The sequence below is a fragment of the Lepus europaeus genome, chromosome 5 (genome assembly GCF_033115175.1).
Source record: "Lepus europaeus isolate LE1 chromosome 5, mLepTim1.pri, whole genome shotgun sequence".
NCBI lineage: Eukaryota > Metazoa > Chordata > Mammalia > Lagomorpha > Leporidae > Lepus > Lepus europaeus.
The window spans coordinates 36,330,953-36,346,933 of NC_084831.1; the positions used below are offsets into that span (position 1 = coordinate 36,330,953).

The window sequence follows — 15,981 nt, forward strand, 5'->3', positions numbered from 1 at the left end:
GTGGCCATTTGGGAAGCGAACCAGTAGATGTAAGTCCTTTCTCTGTCTCTCCGTCTCTCTGTAACTCTACCTCTGAAATAAATATTTTAAACAAACAAACAAAACCTACTGGGAAAACCATGTGAATCATGGTAAGTAGAACAAAAATGTTCAAATATCTGAGTGCCATTGAAATAGTGTTTACTTGATGACAGCCATAACTCTAGATGTTTGAATTATAGTAGTAAACAAGACAAATTTCTATCCTTACGTGTATTATATTTTAGTGAAGACTATGAAAGGCATGTGAAAACAATGTTAAGTGGGCAGAAAGATGTTGCTACTTAAAAAAAGGCCTCCCAAAATGTATGGGAGGTGACATTTTGGGCAGAAACTTGCATGACGTGAAGGGAGGAGCCATGTGGAGACCTGAGAGAAGAGTATTTCCTGCCAAGCTGATGCTGGAACGCAAGGTCAGGGGAGAGGAGGGAGCTGAGGGGAGGGTGAGTTGTCAGGTGATCGCACAGATAAGCAGAGACTTGATGCTGGAACTTGAACATTTTACTAACACTAAGCATGGATTTTACATTTTTAAGTGTTTGAAAAAAAATTCAAAAGCATAATGCCTCATGTGTCAAAAAACAGTTACAGAAAGAGAAGGAAAGAGATCTTCCTTCTCCTGGTTCACTGCCCAAATGACTGCAATGGCCAAGGCTGGGCCAGGTGAAAGCCAGGTGCCAGGAGTTTCATCTTTGTCTCCTACATGGGCACACGGGCACAACAGGGAGCTGGATTGGAATGGAGTAGCCAGGACTCGAACAGGCTGCTGTGGCCTGGGAAAGCAGCAGAAGATGGCCCAAGTGCTTGGGCTCCTACACCCACGTGGAAGACTCAGAAGAAGCTCTTGGCTTTGGATTGGCACAGCTCCAGCCATTGCGGCCATCTGGGGAGTGAACCAGTGGATGGAAGACCTCTCCTTCTGTCTCTACCTCTCTCTGTAACTCTTTCAAATAAATAAAATAAATCTTTAAAAAGAGAGGAGACTGCTATGGCCTGGGAAAGCAGAAGAAGATGGCCCAAGTCCTTGGGCTCCTGCACTTGCGTGGGAGACCTGGAGGAAGCTCCTGGCTCCTGGCTTTGAATCGGTGCAGCTCCAACCGTTGCAGCCATCTGGGGAGTGAACCAGCGGATGGAAGACCTCTCTCTCTGCCTTTTCTCTCTCTGTGTAACTCTGACTTTCAAATAAATAAATAAATCTTAAAAAAAAAAGAGAGAGAGAGAGAGAGAGCAATACACCTGACACACCAGAGGGTGTCTCAGGGAAGAAGTGCGTGCAATCCATTTTGGACTGGAGTTCTTATCAGTATGGGTGTGGGTCCTCGGTTTCTTCCCCTCCCTCACAGTCTAGGATATCTCTGGGTGGGTGAAGGGTGTCCTGGGCCTGCAGTAACTGAAATTCCTCCCAGAATTTCCTAATGGAACTAATAGCCAGCCCCCTGGGTGTAGGGTGGGGGACATTCCCCTTAAGCTTCTTCCAGGAGAGGGCTGGAACCCGCCCAACAAGGTCACTGAACAGGAAAGACTTTTGATGTGCAAATGCTGGTGTGTTTCCAAGGCCTACTTCCGTATACCTTTCCTCAGGCAACCACACAAAAATTCCCATTTTCTTCAGCCCCTCTTTGACACTTACACTTTCTACCTAGCAACCTTACCCAAAGTAACATTTCTGTCCAGACTTCTTTTATTAACGATGGCCATGGGGCTGGTGCTGTGGCGTAGTGAGTAAAGCCGCTGCCTGCAGTGCCGGCATCCCACATGGGCGCCAGTTCTAGTCCCGGCTGCTCCATTTCTGATCCAGCTCTCTGCTATGACCTGGGAAAGCAGTGGAAAATAGCCCAAGTGTTAGGAAGAGTTGCAGATTGGTGCCTCCTCACACGAGGCACCAAAATGTTAAGAGGCGCAGCATAGAGAGGAGGCAGTGTACGAATTTACAGCCAGACCGAATTTATTCAGAGAAAATAAACCCCTGGAGGTGGGTTACCAACTGCCCAGGTGCCCACGATGGAACTGGGCTGGGCCTTTTTATATTTTAGGAGGGCTGGGGCTGGGGGTGGGGTAGGGGCAGCAGGTGGAGGGGAATTCCTGGAACTGGTCTTTCAGGTGGCTGTGAGGGGTGGGGTATGAAGGCTGAGACCCAACTGAGTTTCAAGGGCAAGGAATGCCTTCCAGCGTTTATCTATTTTGGGCAATGAGGGAGAATGGCTGAGGTTTATGTCATCTCTCCATCACACCATTCACTTCATCTCTACCACCCCCCTTGCACTCTTTTCTTTTTTTAAGATTTATTTATTTGAAAATCAGAGTTACAGAGAGAGGGGAGGCAGAGAGAGAGAGAGAGAGGTCTTCCATCTGATGGTTCACTCCCCAATTGGCCACAACGGCCGGAGCTGCGCCGATCTGGAGCCAGGAGCCACGAGCTTCTTCCGGGTCTCCCACGCAGGTGCAGGGGCCCAAGCACATGGGCCATCCTCCACTGCTTTCCCAGGCCATAGCAGAGAGCTGGATCGGAAGAGGAGCAGCCGGGACGCGAACCAGCGCCCATATGGGGTTCGGGCACTGCAGGCGGCGGCTTTACCCGCTACGCCACAGCGCCGGCCCCTGCACTCTTTTCAAACGCAGCCACATCCACCTTTCACCGTAGACTAATAGCCTCTGAAACGAGTTTTCAAAACGTAAATAAAACCCGGCTCGGCTGCACCCGGTGCCGTAAATCATCCTATTTCAAAAAAACCGTCGCGACCTCCCGCGCCGCACCGCCCAAGGTCAGAGAACACAGGGCGGATTGGAGAGGCTGCGGTGTCACACACGTCATTCGCGTCGCCTTGCGGCTCCTACCTCGTCTCCTCGGCGCCCGGAAAAGACGTAAAAGGGGCGGGGCAGCGTCTCACAAATCGGACCGTGACGCTTTGCGTTTTCTCTTTCCAGCCAGCGCCGCCGAGCGATGGGTGAGTGTTTCTCTGTGTTGGGACTGGGGAAGGGGGTTGAGGTCAATCCAGCGCCATCCTGCCTCGCAGCCAAAATGGGAATAAGGGCACCCCGATCCCTGGCTACAAACAGATATCGGGAAGCGTGGCCACTGGGTTTTGGCCGCCGAGGCCTGTAGCACGGGCTTCAAGGGCTCCGGGCTGTGGGCTGCAAGCGGCATTAACATGGCTGCCGCGGGAACGGAGTGCCGGGGCCGGGCCGCACGTGTATGATGACACCTCGGTAACGCTGCAGACTCCCGACTGCGCCGTGGGGAGGCGAACCTTGGAGAGCTGAGCGGGCGGCCCACCCGTCGCGGGGGTCCGGAGGGCGCGAGCCGCCGGCACCGAGTCCCCGTGGCTCAGGGTTCCGTCCCCGCTCCCACACACAGGCATCTCTCGGGACAACTGGCACAAGCGCCGCAAAACTGGGGGCAAAAGAAAGCCCTACCATAAGAAGCGGAAGTATGAGCTGGGCCGCCCGGCTGCCAACACGAAGGTGGGTGTGCGCGTGCCGTACCGTGCAGTGGGGGTGGGGAGGGTCTCAGCGTGGGGCTGGTGGGCCGGGTGGTGAGATTGGTGCGTGGAGTGGGAATGTAGTGCCTGTGCCAACACCCTTGGGTCTAAATGCTAAGACGAAGACGTGAAGGGTGCCTGGAGGGGTGGGCTTCTCGGCGAGTTACAGGCCTGCTGTTTCTGCTTCCGGTGCTCGGGGTCAGATTTTCAACTTGGAGGAAACTGGAGTGATGAAAAAGTATCCTTAGGCGTGGTTGTGGCCGTCTTGGTCGCTTAGTGCCACTTGCCAGTGCAAGGACTTGTCATAGTTACACTGACTGGTGCCTCCCTGCAGCACTAGTTTCCCAGTCCCTTGCTTGTTGTCTTGGCAACTTGGATCCTGTCTCTTGTTTCCAGATCGGCCCCCGGCGGATACATACCGTGCGCGTTCGCGGAGGCAATAAGAAGTACCGGGCCCTGCGGCTGGACGTGGGGAACTTCTCCTGGGGCTCCGAGTGTGAGTGAGGCCCTTCTGGAGGAGGTGGGAACTAAGTGCTTTTAGCAGGACATCCTGGCCTAGACCAGCTCACTTGAACTTGCCTTGCCTAAAGGCCTTGAGGTGGTTGTGAGAGTTCTTTCTGTGCAGAGTGCCCTGTCCTTAGAGGCTCGGGCAGATGCTAGACTGTTTACCAAGCATCCCTGGGGGAGAGTTTGTGAGAGATGATTTGTTGTTCCATTGCTTCTCGGCCCCTAGTAGGGGCCGAGAGCCTGAGGGGGTGTGGGGCAAGGCCAGTGGGCCTCGGGCTTCCTCCCACGACCTGATTCTCGTTTCCCTTGTGAGCAGGTTGTACCCGCAAAACAAGGATCATTGATGTTGTCTACAATGCCTCCAATAACGAGCTGGTCCGCACCAAAACCCTGGTGAAGAACTGCATCGTGCTTATAGACAGCACGCCGTACCGACAGTGGTACGAGTCCCACTACGCGCTGCCCCTGGGCCGCAAGAAGGGGGCCAAGCTGGTACGTGGTCCCTCCCGTGGGCGTGGTGAGGAGCAGAGGGGTCGGCTGCCTTGTGATGAGACTCTGTCCAGTTCTGCTACTGAAGGGAGAGAGATGAAAGCCTTGAGTGCTGAGGAAGGCGGGCGTCGGGATGTGGGGTTCCTGAAGGCCCTGGGGCCCCTCCTTCCCTGGGCTAATCCATCTGTGTCCCCTATGTTCAGACTCCTGAGGAGGAAGAAATTTTAAACAAAAAACGATCAAAGAAGATTCAGAAGAAATACGACGAAAGGAAAAAGAATGCCAAGATCAGCAGCCTGCTGGAGGAGCAATTCCAGCAGGGCAAGCTTCTCGGTGAGATGGCTGTGGTGGGAGGGGGCTGCCCCCTGCGCTTCATCTCTGCACCGATCTGTGGGCCGCCAGGGTGTGAAGATAGAATACACACATGGGGAATGCTGGGTGGGGAGGTCCAAGGCCTGTAGGTGGAGCTTGGCCTCTTTAATTTGCAGGAGTTTGAGAAATGCATGTGCAGGTTCAGGGGGTTGTCTCCGTGATGAGAACTTTGTCCAGTTCTGCTACTGATTTGGAAGTGAGGATAAAGTACACCTGAGGAGACTATGGGCTTCGTTTTTTCCTCCTGGGTATTTGAACCGACATGGGCTTTTAGGGGGTTAGAATGATGTGAGGGGAGCTGCCTAGTCATTTTCCTAAGGACCACATGCTCTCTTTCCAGCGTGCATTGCGTCAAGACCTGGCCAGTGTGGCCGAGCAGATGGCTATGTACTAGAAGGCAAGGAGCTGGAGTTCTATCTGAGGAAAATCAAGGCCCGGAAAGGCAAATAAGTCCTCCACCATGTAATAAAGGTGTTTATTCTATTTCCTATGTCGATGTTTGAATGTTTACTCTCTGGATCCTTGCGCTGAGCAAAACTCGTGAGGCGATAGCTGGTACTCCCTCCCCACTCCTGCTGTCTTGACCCAGACCCCGTCCACTCTGGTGTCCCCTTTGGCCTCAGCTCTGTCTCCTGTAGGCACATACTTGCTGTTAATGTGGGTTGTGTCTGCACGGTGTGGAGGATATTTCTCCCTGAATTTCAGTGGGAGCAGGGCTGTGGTATGCATACCCAGAAGGCATGAGAGCCCTCCCAACAATATATTGGGTGGGCCCTCTGTAATCTTAGGACATGCTGCTTTTGTAAGGTAAGAGATGCTAAAAACTGTATCTCCTTTTTTCCCATGTACTTGAAAGGTGAAGTAACAGACCATATGGTAGTTAGCTCCCCACAAGGCTGCAACAGCAGGGCTGGGCCAGGGCCAAAGCCGGAGCCAGGAAGTCCATCCAGTTTTCCCACATGATGACAGGGGTGCAAGCACTCATGCCACCATCTTCTGCCTATCAGGATTCACAGCAGAAAGGTGGTTTGGAAGCAGAGCAGCAGGGACTTGAGCTGGCACTGTGACGTGGGGTACCAGTGTCCCACATAGTACCAATCAGTACCAGTTCAGATCCTGGCTGCTCCACTTACAGTCCAGTTCTGTGTGAATTGCATAGGGAAGCACAGGAAAGTGGCCCAAGTGTGTAGACTCCTGCCACCCATGTAGGAGATCTTGGGGCTGGTGTTGTACAGTGGGTTAAGCCCTGCATGTATACCTGTTCAAGGCTGTCATTCCACTTAGAATCCAGCTCTCTGCTGATGTGCTGGAGAAAGTGGAAGATGGCCCAAATACTTGGTCCCCTTGCTACCCAGATGGGCTTCCATGGAGCTTTGCAAGGGGCAGCCTAACCTGCTATGTAGGATTGCTGGCACCGCTGATTAGGTTTTTATTTACCTTGAGATCCATTTAAAAAGGCAGAATGACAGGTCTATTTGCGGATTCACTTCGCCGATTGGCCCCAACAGTAGAGGCTAGTCAAGGCCAGGAGCTTCATCTGGGTCCCACACAGGCAGCAGGAACCCCAGTGCTTAGCTATTCCCTACTGCTTCCCAGGCGCATCAGCTGGGTGCTGGATCAAAAACAGCAGCTGGGACTCAAACTGACATGCTAACATGAGATGCCCCACCTTGGTTAAGTTTTTAACTTTGGCTCCTAAGTGGTCTGAAAATCAGTTGCAGGAGGGGTGTTCACTCCCCAAATGGCCACAGTAGAGCAGAGCGGATCCAAAGTTAGGAGCTTCTGGGTCTCCCAAGTGGGTACAGGAGTCCAAGCACTTGGGCCATCTTCCACTGCTTTTCCCAGGCACATTAGCAGGGAGCTGGTTTGGAATGGAGTACCCAGGATTTGAGCCGGCACCCTAGGCAGCAGCATAAACCCACCACGCCACAACTACAGCCCCAATCTGGAAGTCTTGTGTTCATCTTGTCTGCTGGGAACAAGCGATAACACATTAAGTGGATCTATGAGGGTAATTCCAGAAGTTTGAGGGAAACATTGAAATAAAAGGTAGTGTGTGTTGGTACAAAAAAGTCATCTGGAGATCCATGTGGGATGCCGGTGCTCAGGCCAGGGCATTAACCCACTGTGCCATAGTGCCAGTCCGACTTTTTTAACTTCATGAGTAGGTAACTGGGATAGATAGTCAACTCCCTTTTTCTGAGTTCAAAAGCTATCCTTAAGGACCAACACAACCTAACCTTCACCGGCTATAGGGAGACCTGGGCCCTGTTTCCCCATTCACCATCATAGTGTTAGCTCATTTCGCCTTGAGATTTATTTGGGGCCAGCGCTGTGGTATAATCGGTAAGGCCGCCACCTGCAGTGCTAGCATCCCATATGGCTGCGGGTTTAAGTCCCGGCTGCTCCACTTCTGATCCAGCTCTCCACTATCAACTGGGAAAGCAGTAGAAGATAGCTCAAGTCCTTGGACCCCTGTGCTGGTGTGGGAGACCCAGAAGAGGCTTCTGGCTTAAGATTGGTGCAGCTCCAGCTGTTGAGGCCAGTTGGGGAGTGAATCAGCAGGTGGAAGACCTCTCTCTCAATCTCTCTGCCTAAATATTTGAAAGGCAGAGTTAGAGGGGTCTCCCAACCACTGGTTCACTCCCCGGCTAGCCGCAACTGCTGGAGCTGCACCAATCCGAAGATACTCCTCCAGGTCTCCCATACCAGTGCAGGGGCTCAACGACTTAGGCCATCTTCCACTGCCTTCCCAGGCCATAGCAGAGAGCTGGATCCGAAGTAGAGCAGCTGGGACTAGAACCCGGCGCCCACGTGGGATGCTGGCACTGCAGGTGGCAGCTTTACCCACTATGCCACAGCACTGGCCTCCCCCTTATACTTCTGTTTTCTAATTTGAGTATAAAACCTGCTAGAAAAAAAACAGAACTTCCCTCTGCCTGGATGGTCATCACTGTGGAGGTCTGCTGTTTGGTTACCGACATGGAAACGGGCTTAGAAATGTACAGGACCCCATGTCACAAATACCAGGCGGAGCCAGCATTAGTCTCAGTCCTCCCAGAGTGCAAACCCGCTGTGCATCCACCTCTTAAGTGCCCCTCTGGCCTTTCGGTTGGTGGGAGTGGAGAAATTGTGAAACTATAGGAAGGGTAGCATATGCCTGCCATTAGAAAGAGGACAGACAGCTCCTTCATCACTTTCCAACTGACCACAATGGCCAGGACTGCCAGGCCGAACCTAGGAGCCAAGAGCTTCAACCAGGTCTCCCATAAAGTTGCAGGGGCCCAAACATCTGGGCCTTTTGCCACTGCTTTTCCTAGACCATTAAGGAGCTGGATGGAAGTGGAGCAGGCAAGACTTGAACCCATACCCATATGGGATGCTGGCCCTGCAAATTCAGGTTTTTTTAAGGTGGAGTCACAGAGCTCCCATCTGCTGGTTCATGAGCAGGGCCTGCTTCCGGGCCTCCTGTGTAGGTGCAGGGGCCCAAGTACCTGGGCTACCCTCCAGCTACTCTGCCAGGCACAATGGCAGGGAGCTGGATCGGAAGTGAGGAAGCCAGGAATCAACCAGAGCCGGGAGCCCGTACGGGATGCCACTGCCCCAGACAGTTGTTTTACCTGCTAGGCCACCGTGCTGTCCCTTCCCCTCTCTCCATCTCTCCATCCCCCCACCCCTGCTTTAAACTGATAAATGAATACATTCTCATTGGGGGAAAAAAAAAAAACAACGAACATTACAGATGAAAGTCCCCCAGCACACACTGACTGGTCTGGTGAGGTTATCAGGGTGAGGAAGGTGCATTTTCCAGGCATTGGTTATGTGTGATTTTCTTTTTTTTTTTTTTTTTTTAATTACTCGAAAGTTTCATGTTTTTATTTAGCTTTCTGACTGTGCTTGTGCCTTCAACACTTTTCACAACAATTTTCTGCTCCTCGATAAGGAAAGCACGCTTGATCCTGTCACGGACACATTTAGCACACATAGAACCACCATAGGCCCTGCTGACGTGTTTTTTGGTTTTAGACAATCTCATCAGGACTTTAGGTCTCACAGCACGAACCCCACGAAGTCTGCCTGGGCACACACCACATGCAGATTTTGGTGCCTTCCCAACCTTCTTAGTATAAAGGTAAACAATTCTGTTACCAGGAGTTCGGGACAGTCTGGTTTTGTTGGAGGCTGTATTGTAGGAGAGCCTCCGGCGGTACATCAAACGCTGGACTAATATTTTTTTTTTTTTTTTTTTTGACAGGCAGAGTGGACAGTGAGAGAGAGACAGAGAGAAAGGTCTTCCTTTTGCCGTTGGTTCACCCTCCAATGGCCACCGCGGCTGGCGCGCTGCGTCCCGCACACCGCGCTGATCCAATGGCAGGAGCCAGGTGCTTCTCCTGGTCTCCCATGGGGTGCAGGGCCCAAGCACTTGCGCCATCCTCCACTGCACTCCCTGGCCACAGCAGAGAGCTGGCCTGGAAGAGGGGCAACCGGGACAGGATCGGTGCCCCGACCGGGACTAGAACCCGGTGTGCTGGCGCCGCAAGGCGGAGGATTAGCCTAGTGAGCCGCGGCACCGGCCTGGTTATGTGTGATTTTCAAACTGACCTGCTGCGCTGCATCACCTGAGAACTTTTTATTTACTTTTATTATTCTTATTTACTTGAGAGGCAGAGAGGTGTCTAACATCTGCTGGTTCACTCCCCAAATGGCCACAATGGCGGAAGCTGGCCCAGTCCAAAGCCAGGAGCTTCTACCCGGTCCCCAACGTGGGTGTAGAGGCCCAAGCTCTTGGGCTGTTTTCTGTTGCTTTCCCAGACCATAGCAGAGGGCAGCCGGAACTCCACCACAGTGCCGGCCCCACCAGAGAAATTGATACAGAGGAAAATCTTGAGCGCCATCCCAAATCCGCCGCCTCAGAAAGGCTGGGGGAGGGAGGGGGGGTGCCCAGTCTCTCCGCGGACCTTCAGAGAATCACCGGGTGCCCCGCTGCCGAGGGAGCGAGCTGCGGCCTGGGCTCTAGTCTTCCGTGCCTGCCCAGGCCTCTGGTCCTGGCTTCACCTCCTCCAAGGATCCCATCCTGCCTTCTCCCACCAAAGCGGACACACCCCAGCCCCGCCTCTGGCGGCCCTGGAGGCACACAGGAAGAGCTGCCCCGAAGGTGGAGGGAAGGGGATGGGCGGGCGGCCCTCAGGGCTCCAGGGTCTCCTCTCCGGACTCGGCCGCCTCCTCCTCCTCAATGCGGTCCTTGGCCTCCAGGTCACCGCTCTCCTCTACCCGGAAGCGCAGCAGGTGCGGGGTCCGGGGAGCGCCTCGCGCCCGGCCGAAGTTTCGCAGGCTGATGGCCGGGGAGGGCGCTCCTGCACCCAGGAGGCGACCGAGCAACGGGGTCTGCGCGGCGGCCGTGGGCCGAGCGCACGCCGGCGACGCCTCCACCTGCAGGCTCTGCTCAGGGTCGTCGCTCATGCTGCGGGCGAGAGAGCGGACTGAGCGAGACGGGCTCCCGCCACGGGAGGGACCCAGTCACTGGTGCCCCAGGAGGTGAGGGGACCCGGGCAGCTTAGGCCAGCACGGAGCGCTCACCGCAGGTTGAAGGTGGAGCCCAGGAAGGAAGGCCGCAAGGTCTCGGCCGCCGTGGCCACAGTGTAGGGGGGCTGCGGTTGGTCCTCGTCCCAGTAGGGATCCTTCTCAGCTGGGGGCAGGTTCTGGTACATGTCGTCCACAGACAGCAGAGACACCTGGGCCAGCAGAGGGGCACGCAGCGGTTCACAAGGACTTTCCTGTGCACACCTACACAGAGCTGGCAGGGAGAGACAGCCAAGGAGCTGCTCCAGACCTTTGACAGATCCAGCAGCCCTCACCTGCAGGTTGCGGTCTATGAGCTGGTTGGTCTCAAAGTCATCATCATCTTCACCAAAGGGGTTGATGATCTGTTCAGCCACCTGTGGTTTGCAGGGACAGGGATGCGTCTGCTCAGACCCCACGTTCAGCCCCCAAGGTTGGGGGTGGGCCCTGTGCCCATGTGTCTACAGAGCGGGCCACCATCCGAAGTGCTACCTTGAGCCAGCCAGCATAGAAGAAGAACTGCAGCAGAGTGGTGAGAGGCACGTACATATCCGGGTCTCCCAGGGCTGACGCTGCCTGCTGGCCTGGCTCCTGAGGTTTGGCAGCCCCTGTCTCTGGCTCCAGAAACTGGCGGCCAACCAGGGACAGACCAAAGAAGGAATATACGGCTATGGTCACCACCTGGGGAAGGGAAAGGCAGGCTCCGAGTAGGTTGCAGTGGGACAGACAGAAATGCCATCCCTGCTCTGAGGACCTGGGGGCAGGCAGACAAGTAGCCGAACAGGCAATGGGGGTAGGCATTTGGCTAAGCGGTTGACTAAGCCGCTAGTTAGGATGCCTGTGTCCTATACTGGAATGCCTGAGTTTGATGGCCATTTCTGGCTTCTTAAGAAAGATTTACTTACTTATTTGAAAGGCAAAACAATAGAGTGAGGGAGAGTCAGGCAAAAGAGAGAGACAGCTTCCCTCTGTTGGTTTACTCCCTAAATGCCTACAACAGCCATGTCTGAGCCAGGCTGAAGCCTGGAGCCAGAAACTCCACCCTGGTCTCCCACATGGGTGTCAGGAGCCCAAGCACTTGTACCATTTCCACTGCCTTTCCAGGGGCGTTAAGAGGAGCCTGGATGGGAAGCAGAGCATCTGGGGCTGAACCAGCGCCCCAGAATGGGATGTCAGCGGAGCAAGCAGTGGCTCAATCTGCTGCACCACAATGCCAGCCCCCACTTCTGGCTCCGGACTCCCTTCCTGCTAAGGCAGACCCTGGGAGGCAACAGCGATGGCTCCAGTACTTGGGATCTTACCAACAACGTGGACAACCTGAATTGCATTCCCAGCTCCCAGTTTTGGCCCCTGCTGGGGCCCACTTCAGGCATTTGAGGGAGTGAACCAGCAGATGGGAGCTCATTCTGCCTCGCAAATGAAAGCAAAACCAAAAGCCCACAACATGTAACAGGATGTGGCAGCACCTGTGGGGAACAGGGTCAACTTGCTGGGGGCAGAGGGAGATTTTGATGATGACGCCTTGACTGTCCAGTGCCTTACGGGACTGAACTGACCCAGGGCAAATACCCTATCTAATTCTCAGTCTCACACACAGCCCAGGGCATGCAGGACGCACTGGGCCTGGGGAGGTGAGAGGCAGTTACTTGGGTGTAGACGAGGGGGATGCTGATCCAGTCGTAGTGGAAGAGCATGCTGCACTTGGCCCGGTACTTGTTCAGCTCCTGGTGGGAGAGCAGGAAGAGGAAATCAGCAGGGGCGAATGGGCAGGGAACAGGGCACCTGGCACAAGCTGGGTGCAGCTCGGGCCTGGAGGCTCATCTGCTCTGAGGTGTGACTGCTGGGTCTGTGATGGGCATTCAGCACACGATCGATCGCACGCACAGACCCCGGAGCCAGAATGTCAGTGACCTGGGCCTCGCTTTCCTCATCCGCGAAAGGGGGTGATGATAGTATCTATTATCTAGCCAAGGATTATTGTGAGGGTTAAATTAATTAATAAGGGTACAGTGCATCCAAAAGTGTGTGCCACATAGTCGGCACCGTGTAAGCGTAAGTACTAAAACTGTTAGTCCTTAGCAAAGCTAGGAGAGGGCAGAGGGGCCCGGCGCTAGGCAGACTCACTTCCAGAAGCAGGCACAGAGCAATGTCGTCTCGGATTCGCCCATCCTTCCGGGCCTGGGCCGCCAGGTTGGTGAACCAGACGCAGGGGACCCAGTACTTGTTGAAGTCAGATTTCAGGCTCTCAAACTTTTTCCTCTCTTCCTGGGACATGAAACCTGCGCGAGTCAGGTGGATGGGAGCAGATGTATCCTCCGCCGCCAGCGCCAGCGGCTCCCCTCTCTTGGCAGACACCCACGGGGCCAGACTCGCCGCTGGAGATCCCAAGAGCACCTCCTGGCCGGATGGGCTCAAACCCTCCCCTTGCCTGGGAGGCCTCCCCTCCAGGGCTCCCCCAGCCGCTGCGTACCTGCGTCCACCACGTGCTCCATGGTGGGGAAGCGCTTGAGCACGCGGGTGCTGACGGAGCGCAGCACCAGCACCGACGCCAGGTTGGCGTAGCGGATGAGAGTGCGGCGCAGCAGGCGGCCGCGCTGGTCCACGCCGTGTACGCTGGCCGAGATGACGCACATCAGCTGGTCCGGCAGCGGGATGCTTGTGTACTGAGACCACCAGCGGTTCACCACCAGAGTCACGTAGAAACCTGGCGGGGCGCCGTTTCGGTCGTGGGGCCAGGAAGGGAGCATGAAGGGCAGGGGAGTCAGAATGCCCTGGTCGGGAGCCCGCGGCCCCGGGGGGCAGGCTGGATCCAGCAGAGCCGGTGGCGGGGTGGGTGGGAGTGGGGGGGTGGGACAAGCTCCACTGGGACCTCTTCCCCTGGTCACACTGCCCGCCCTTTTGTGCCAGGCCACATCAGAAGGGACGTGTGATCTTCCCCTGGCAGAAGGGAAGTGGGAGTTCAAGGCCAGATAATGGTTAACTCTGAGACCTGCCTCCCACGATGTGGGGGTGGGGCCTGTCACCTCTCTGCAGCTCCCCTCCAGTACCCAGAGTGAGGTCATCAGCCCAGCGTGTGTCTTGTGCCTTGTGTGGCCTGAGAGTCCAGCCAGCGATAGGCAGGAAGCCTGGATCGGGCACCCAGCTCCAGCGCCTGCTTGGCTGCTCGGCTGGGTCATTCGGACCCTCAGAGCGGCCAGCTCAGCCCAAAGGTCAGGAAGGACGCCGCGAGGGGGCTCTCAGGGCGAGCCAGCAGGGGGCTTACCCAGGACAAAGGACAAGGGGATGAGGTCTGCGGAGCGGTTGCAGTATCGGGCCACCTGTGCGTACACCTGCCTCTGCTCCTGGGTCAGCAGCAGCCTGGGGAGGGGAGGGGAGGTCAGCCTGGGTCAGAGGGAGGTGGGCAGCCTCGTCCCCCGCCAGCTAGCCCTGTGTCCCCGCCCTTACCGGTAGGTGATGCTGAGCACAGCGTAGAGGGCCATGAACAGTAGGAACTCCTTGTAGAGGAGCTTGTAGATGCTTCCCCTCCATCGGAGCAGCAGGCCAGAGAAGCCACCGAAGCGGGCCTCCGCCACTTTGAGTGTATATGAAACCGTCATGGTGCTGGGGGCCTGGGGCAGGAAGTCACAAGCGCCATCCATCTCCTTAGCTTGCCTTGCCATCACCAGGCAAGCTGGGTCATGCACACCCCAGCTTCCACCCCAAGTCAGCAGAGCAGACAAAGCACCCTGGATCCCCTGCAGAACACCTTGTCCACATAAGCCAGGACTGAGCTGGGCAAAGCAGAGCTGAGACCTCAAGCCTGAGCTTCCTCAAGTTCCTCTTCCACCTGCACACCCAGGGGTAGCTGGGTCCTGAGCTGCTGAGGACAACAGCCCCGACTCCAGCCTAGACTCGCCCCTGTTCCATGGGACCTTGCTTCTGTTCTCCCACGGCCCATGGGCACACACATGCCCACCCCATGCAAGCCTACCTGCTCTGAGCTGCAGCCTGCGCTGTGAAAGACCTGGGCTGGCCTTCACGTCCCAAACTTAAGTACCTCCTGGGCCCATAAAGTTAGGCTGGACAGAGGCTATCAATGATGGATTGATTAAGGCTGTCACCCAGCTTCCCCTGGTCCTGGGAACTGGGTGTGGGTCCCTATTCAAGCAGGGCTGGGCTGTCCTTTGAGTGGCAAAAGTGCCACCTGCGCTGACTCCACAGCTCATACAGGCAACACCGTGTCCTTCAAGCTAGGGTGACAAGGCTTCATATCCCAAGCTCCAGGTGAGAATACAGATGCATGGTGAGCTGTTATAATGCCAGCTATGCTGATGACCCAGCACTGACCACGTGACAGGCGTGGTGCCAAGGACCCTGCTGTATCATCCTTGCATACAGTCCTCAGCACAGCCCCCAAAGCATCCCATCTTACAGATGAGCATCCCAGAAGGAAATGACGTCCCGTGATGGTACAGTGGAGGCCTATTGAGGCAGGATTCAAACCAAAGCCGAGGGGTTCCCAAGGCAACAAGTAGCCCAAGGGGGCCTAGCCAAGGCTCCAGCTCTGGGGCCAGGGTCATGTGCACCGGCCACAGTGCCAAGCTTCTAGTTCATGTTCCCAGGGTCCTGAGGAAGCCCCACCCCCATCACCATGCCACAGGGCTATCAAAGCTGCAGACCTGGGAACTCAGGGCATGGATGCAGACCACTTGAAGCCTTGTGTCCAGTTTTGACAACTTGGAGTGCTCAGGAAACTGATGACTTCTATGTCTAGACCTCAGTTTCTTAATCTGTTAGAAGAAATCATGTCAAAGCACTGATAGGAGTAGAAGTAGAGCCTGAGGCAAAGATTTGGCCTGGAGGTTAAGACGCCTGCATCTCACATTGGTCAGGGTACCTGGGTTCGAGTGCTGACTCCCTTCCTGATTCCAGCTTCTTACTCATAATGTGCACCCTGGGAGGCAGCAGGTGATGGCTCAAGTACTTGGGTTCCTGTCACCCACTTGGGAGGCCTGGACAGAGTTCCTGGCTCTCAGCTTTGGCCTGACCCAGCTCCAGCTATTTCAAGCATCTGGGGAGTGAACTAGCAGATGGGAGATTTCCCTCTCTCTCTCTCCCTCTCAAATAAATAAGTAAAATAAATTTTAAGACAAAAACAAGGGGCCAGAGCTGTGGCGCAGCGGGTTAAAGCCCTGGCCTGAAGCGCTGGCATCTCGTATGGGCGCTGCTTCTAGTCCTGGCTGCCCCTCTTCTGATCCAGCTCTCTGCTATGGCCTGGGAAAGCAGTGGAGGATGGCTCAGGACCTTGGGCCGCTGCACCCACATGGGAGACCCGGAAGAAGCTCCTGGCTCCTGGCTTTGGATTGGCGCAGCTCAGCCATTGTGGCCATCTGGGGAATGAACCAGCGGATGGAAGACCTCTCTCTCTGTCTCTACCCCTCTCTGTAACTCTATCTTTCAAATAAATAAAATAAATCTTTTAAAAAAAGACAAACAATTTTAAAGATGTTATTTATTTATTTGAGAGGCTGCAAGTTACAGAGAGAGAGAGAGAGAA

At 55.1% G+C, this 15,981-nt stretch overlaps 2 protein-coding genes and 4 non-coding genes across 6 annotated transcripts; 5 read left to right on the forward strand and 1 right to left on the reverse strand.

Annotated features, from left to right (window-relative positions):
* The first annotated feature begins 2,878 nt into the window (after nt 1-2,878).
* Nucleotides 2,879-5,369, forward strand: RPS8 (ribosomal protein S8). The gene is made up of 6 exons (XM_062191158.1): nt 2,879-2,984; nt 3,395-3,501; nt 3,915-4,014; nt 4,342-4,517; nt 4,718-4,847; nt 5,227-5,369. The coding sequence occupies exons 1-6, from the start codon at nt 2,981-2,983 to the stop codon at nt 5,334-5,336; spliced, it is 627 nt and encodes a 208-aa protein (XP_062047142.1). The 5' UTR covers nt 2,879-2,980; the 3' UTR covers nt 5,337-5,369.
* Nucleotides 3,228-3,307, forward strand: LOC133761303 (small nucleolar RNA SNORD55/SNORD39). Its single transcript, XR_009866106.1, has one exon. It is a non-coding gene; the product is annotated as a small nucleolar RNA SNORD55/SNORD39 (small nucleolar RNA).
* Nucleotides 3,739-3,841, forward strand: LOC133761311 (small nucleolar RNA SNORD46). Its single transcript, XR_009866114.1, has one exon. It is a non-coding gene; the product is annotated as a small nucleolar RNA SNORD46 (small nucleolar RNA).
* Nucleotides 4,566-4,635, forward strand: LOC133761310 (small nucleolar RNA SNORD38). The gene has a single exon (XR_009866113.1). It is a non-coding gene; the product is annotated as a small nucleolar RNA SNORD38 (small nucleolar RNA).
* Nucleotides 5,039-5,108, forward strand: LOC133761309 (small nucleolar RNA SNORD38). Its single transcript, XR_009866112.1, has one exon. It is a non-coding gene; the product is annotated as a small nucleolar RNA SNORD38 (small nucleolar RNA).
* A 4,701-nt stretch (nt 5,370-10,070) lies between the features above and the next one.
* On the reverse strand, nt 10,071-14,041 carry BEST4 (bestrophin 4). The gene is made up of 9 exons (XM_062193311.1): nt 13,890-14,041; nt 13,708-13,802; nt 12,916-13,149; nt 12,570-12,724; nt 12,092-12,169; nt 10,938-11,126; nt 10,742-10,822; nt 10,464-10,618; nt 10,071-10,347 (listed from the first exon to the last, which is right to left on the reverse strand). Exons 1-9 carry the CDS (start codon nt 14,039-14,041, stop codon nt 10,071-10,073), a joined length of 1,416 nt encoding a protein of 471 aa, XP_062049295.1.
* Between the last annotated feature and the right edge of the window lie 1,940 nt (nt 14,042-15,981).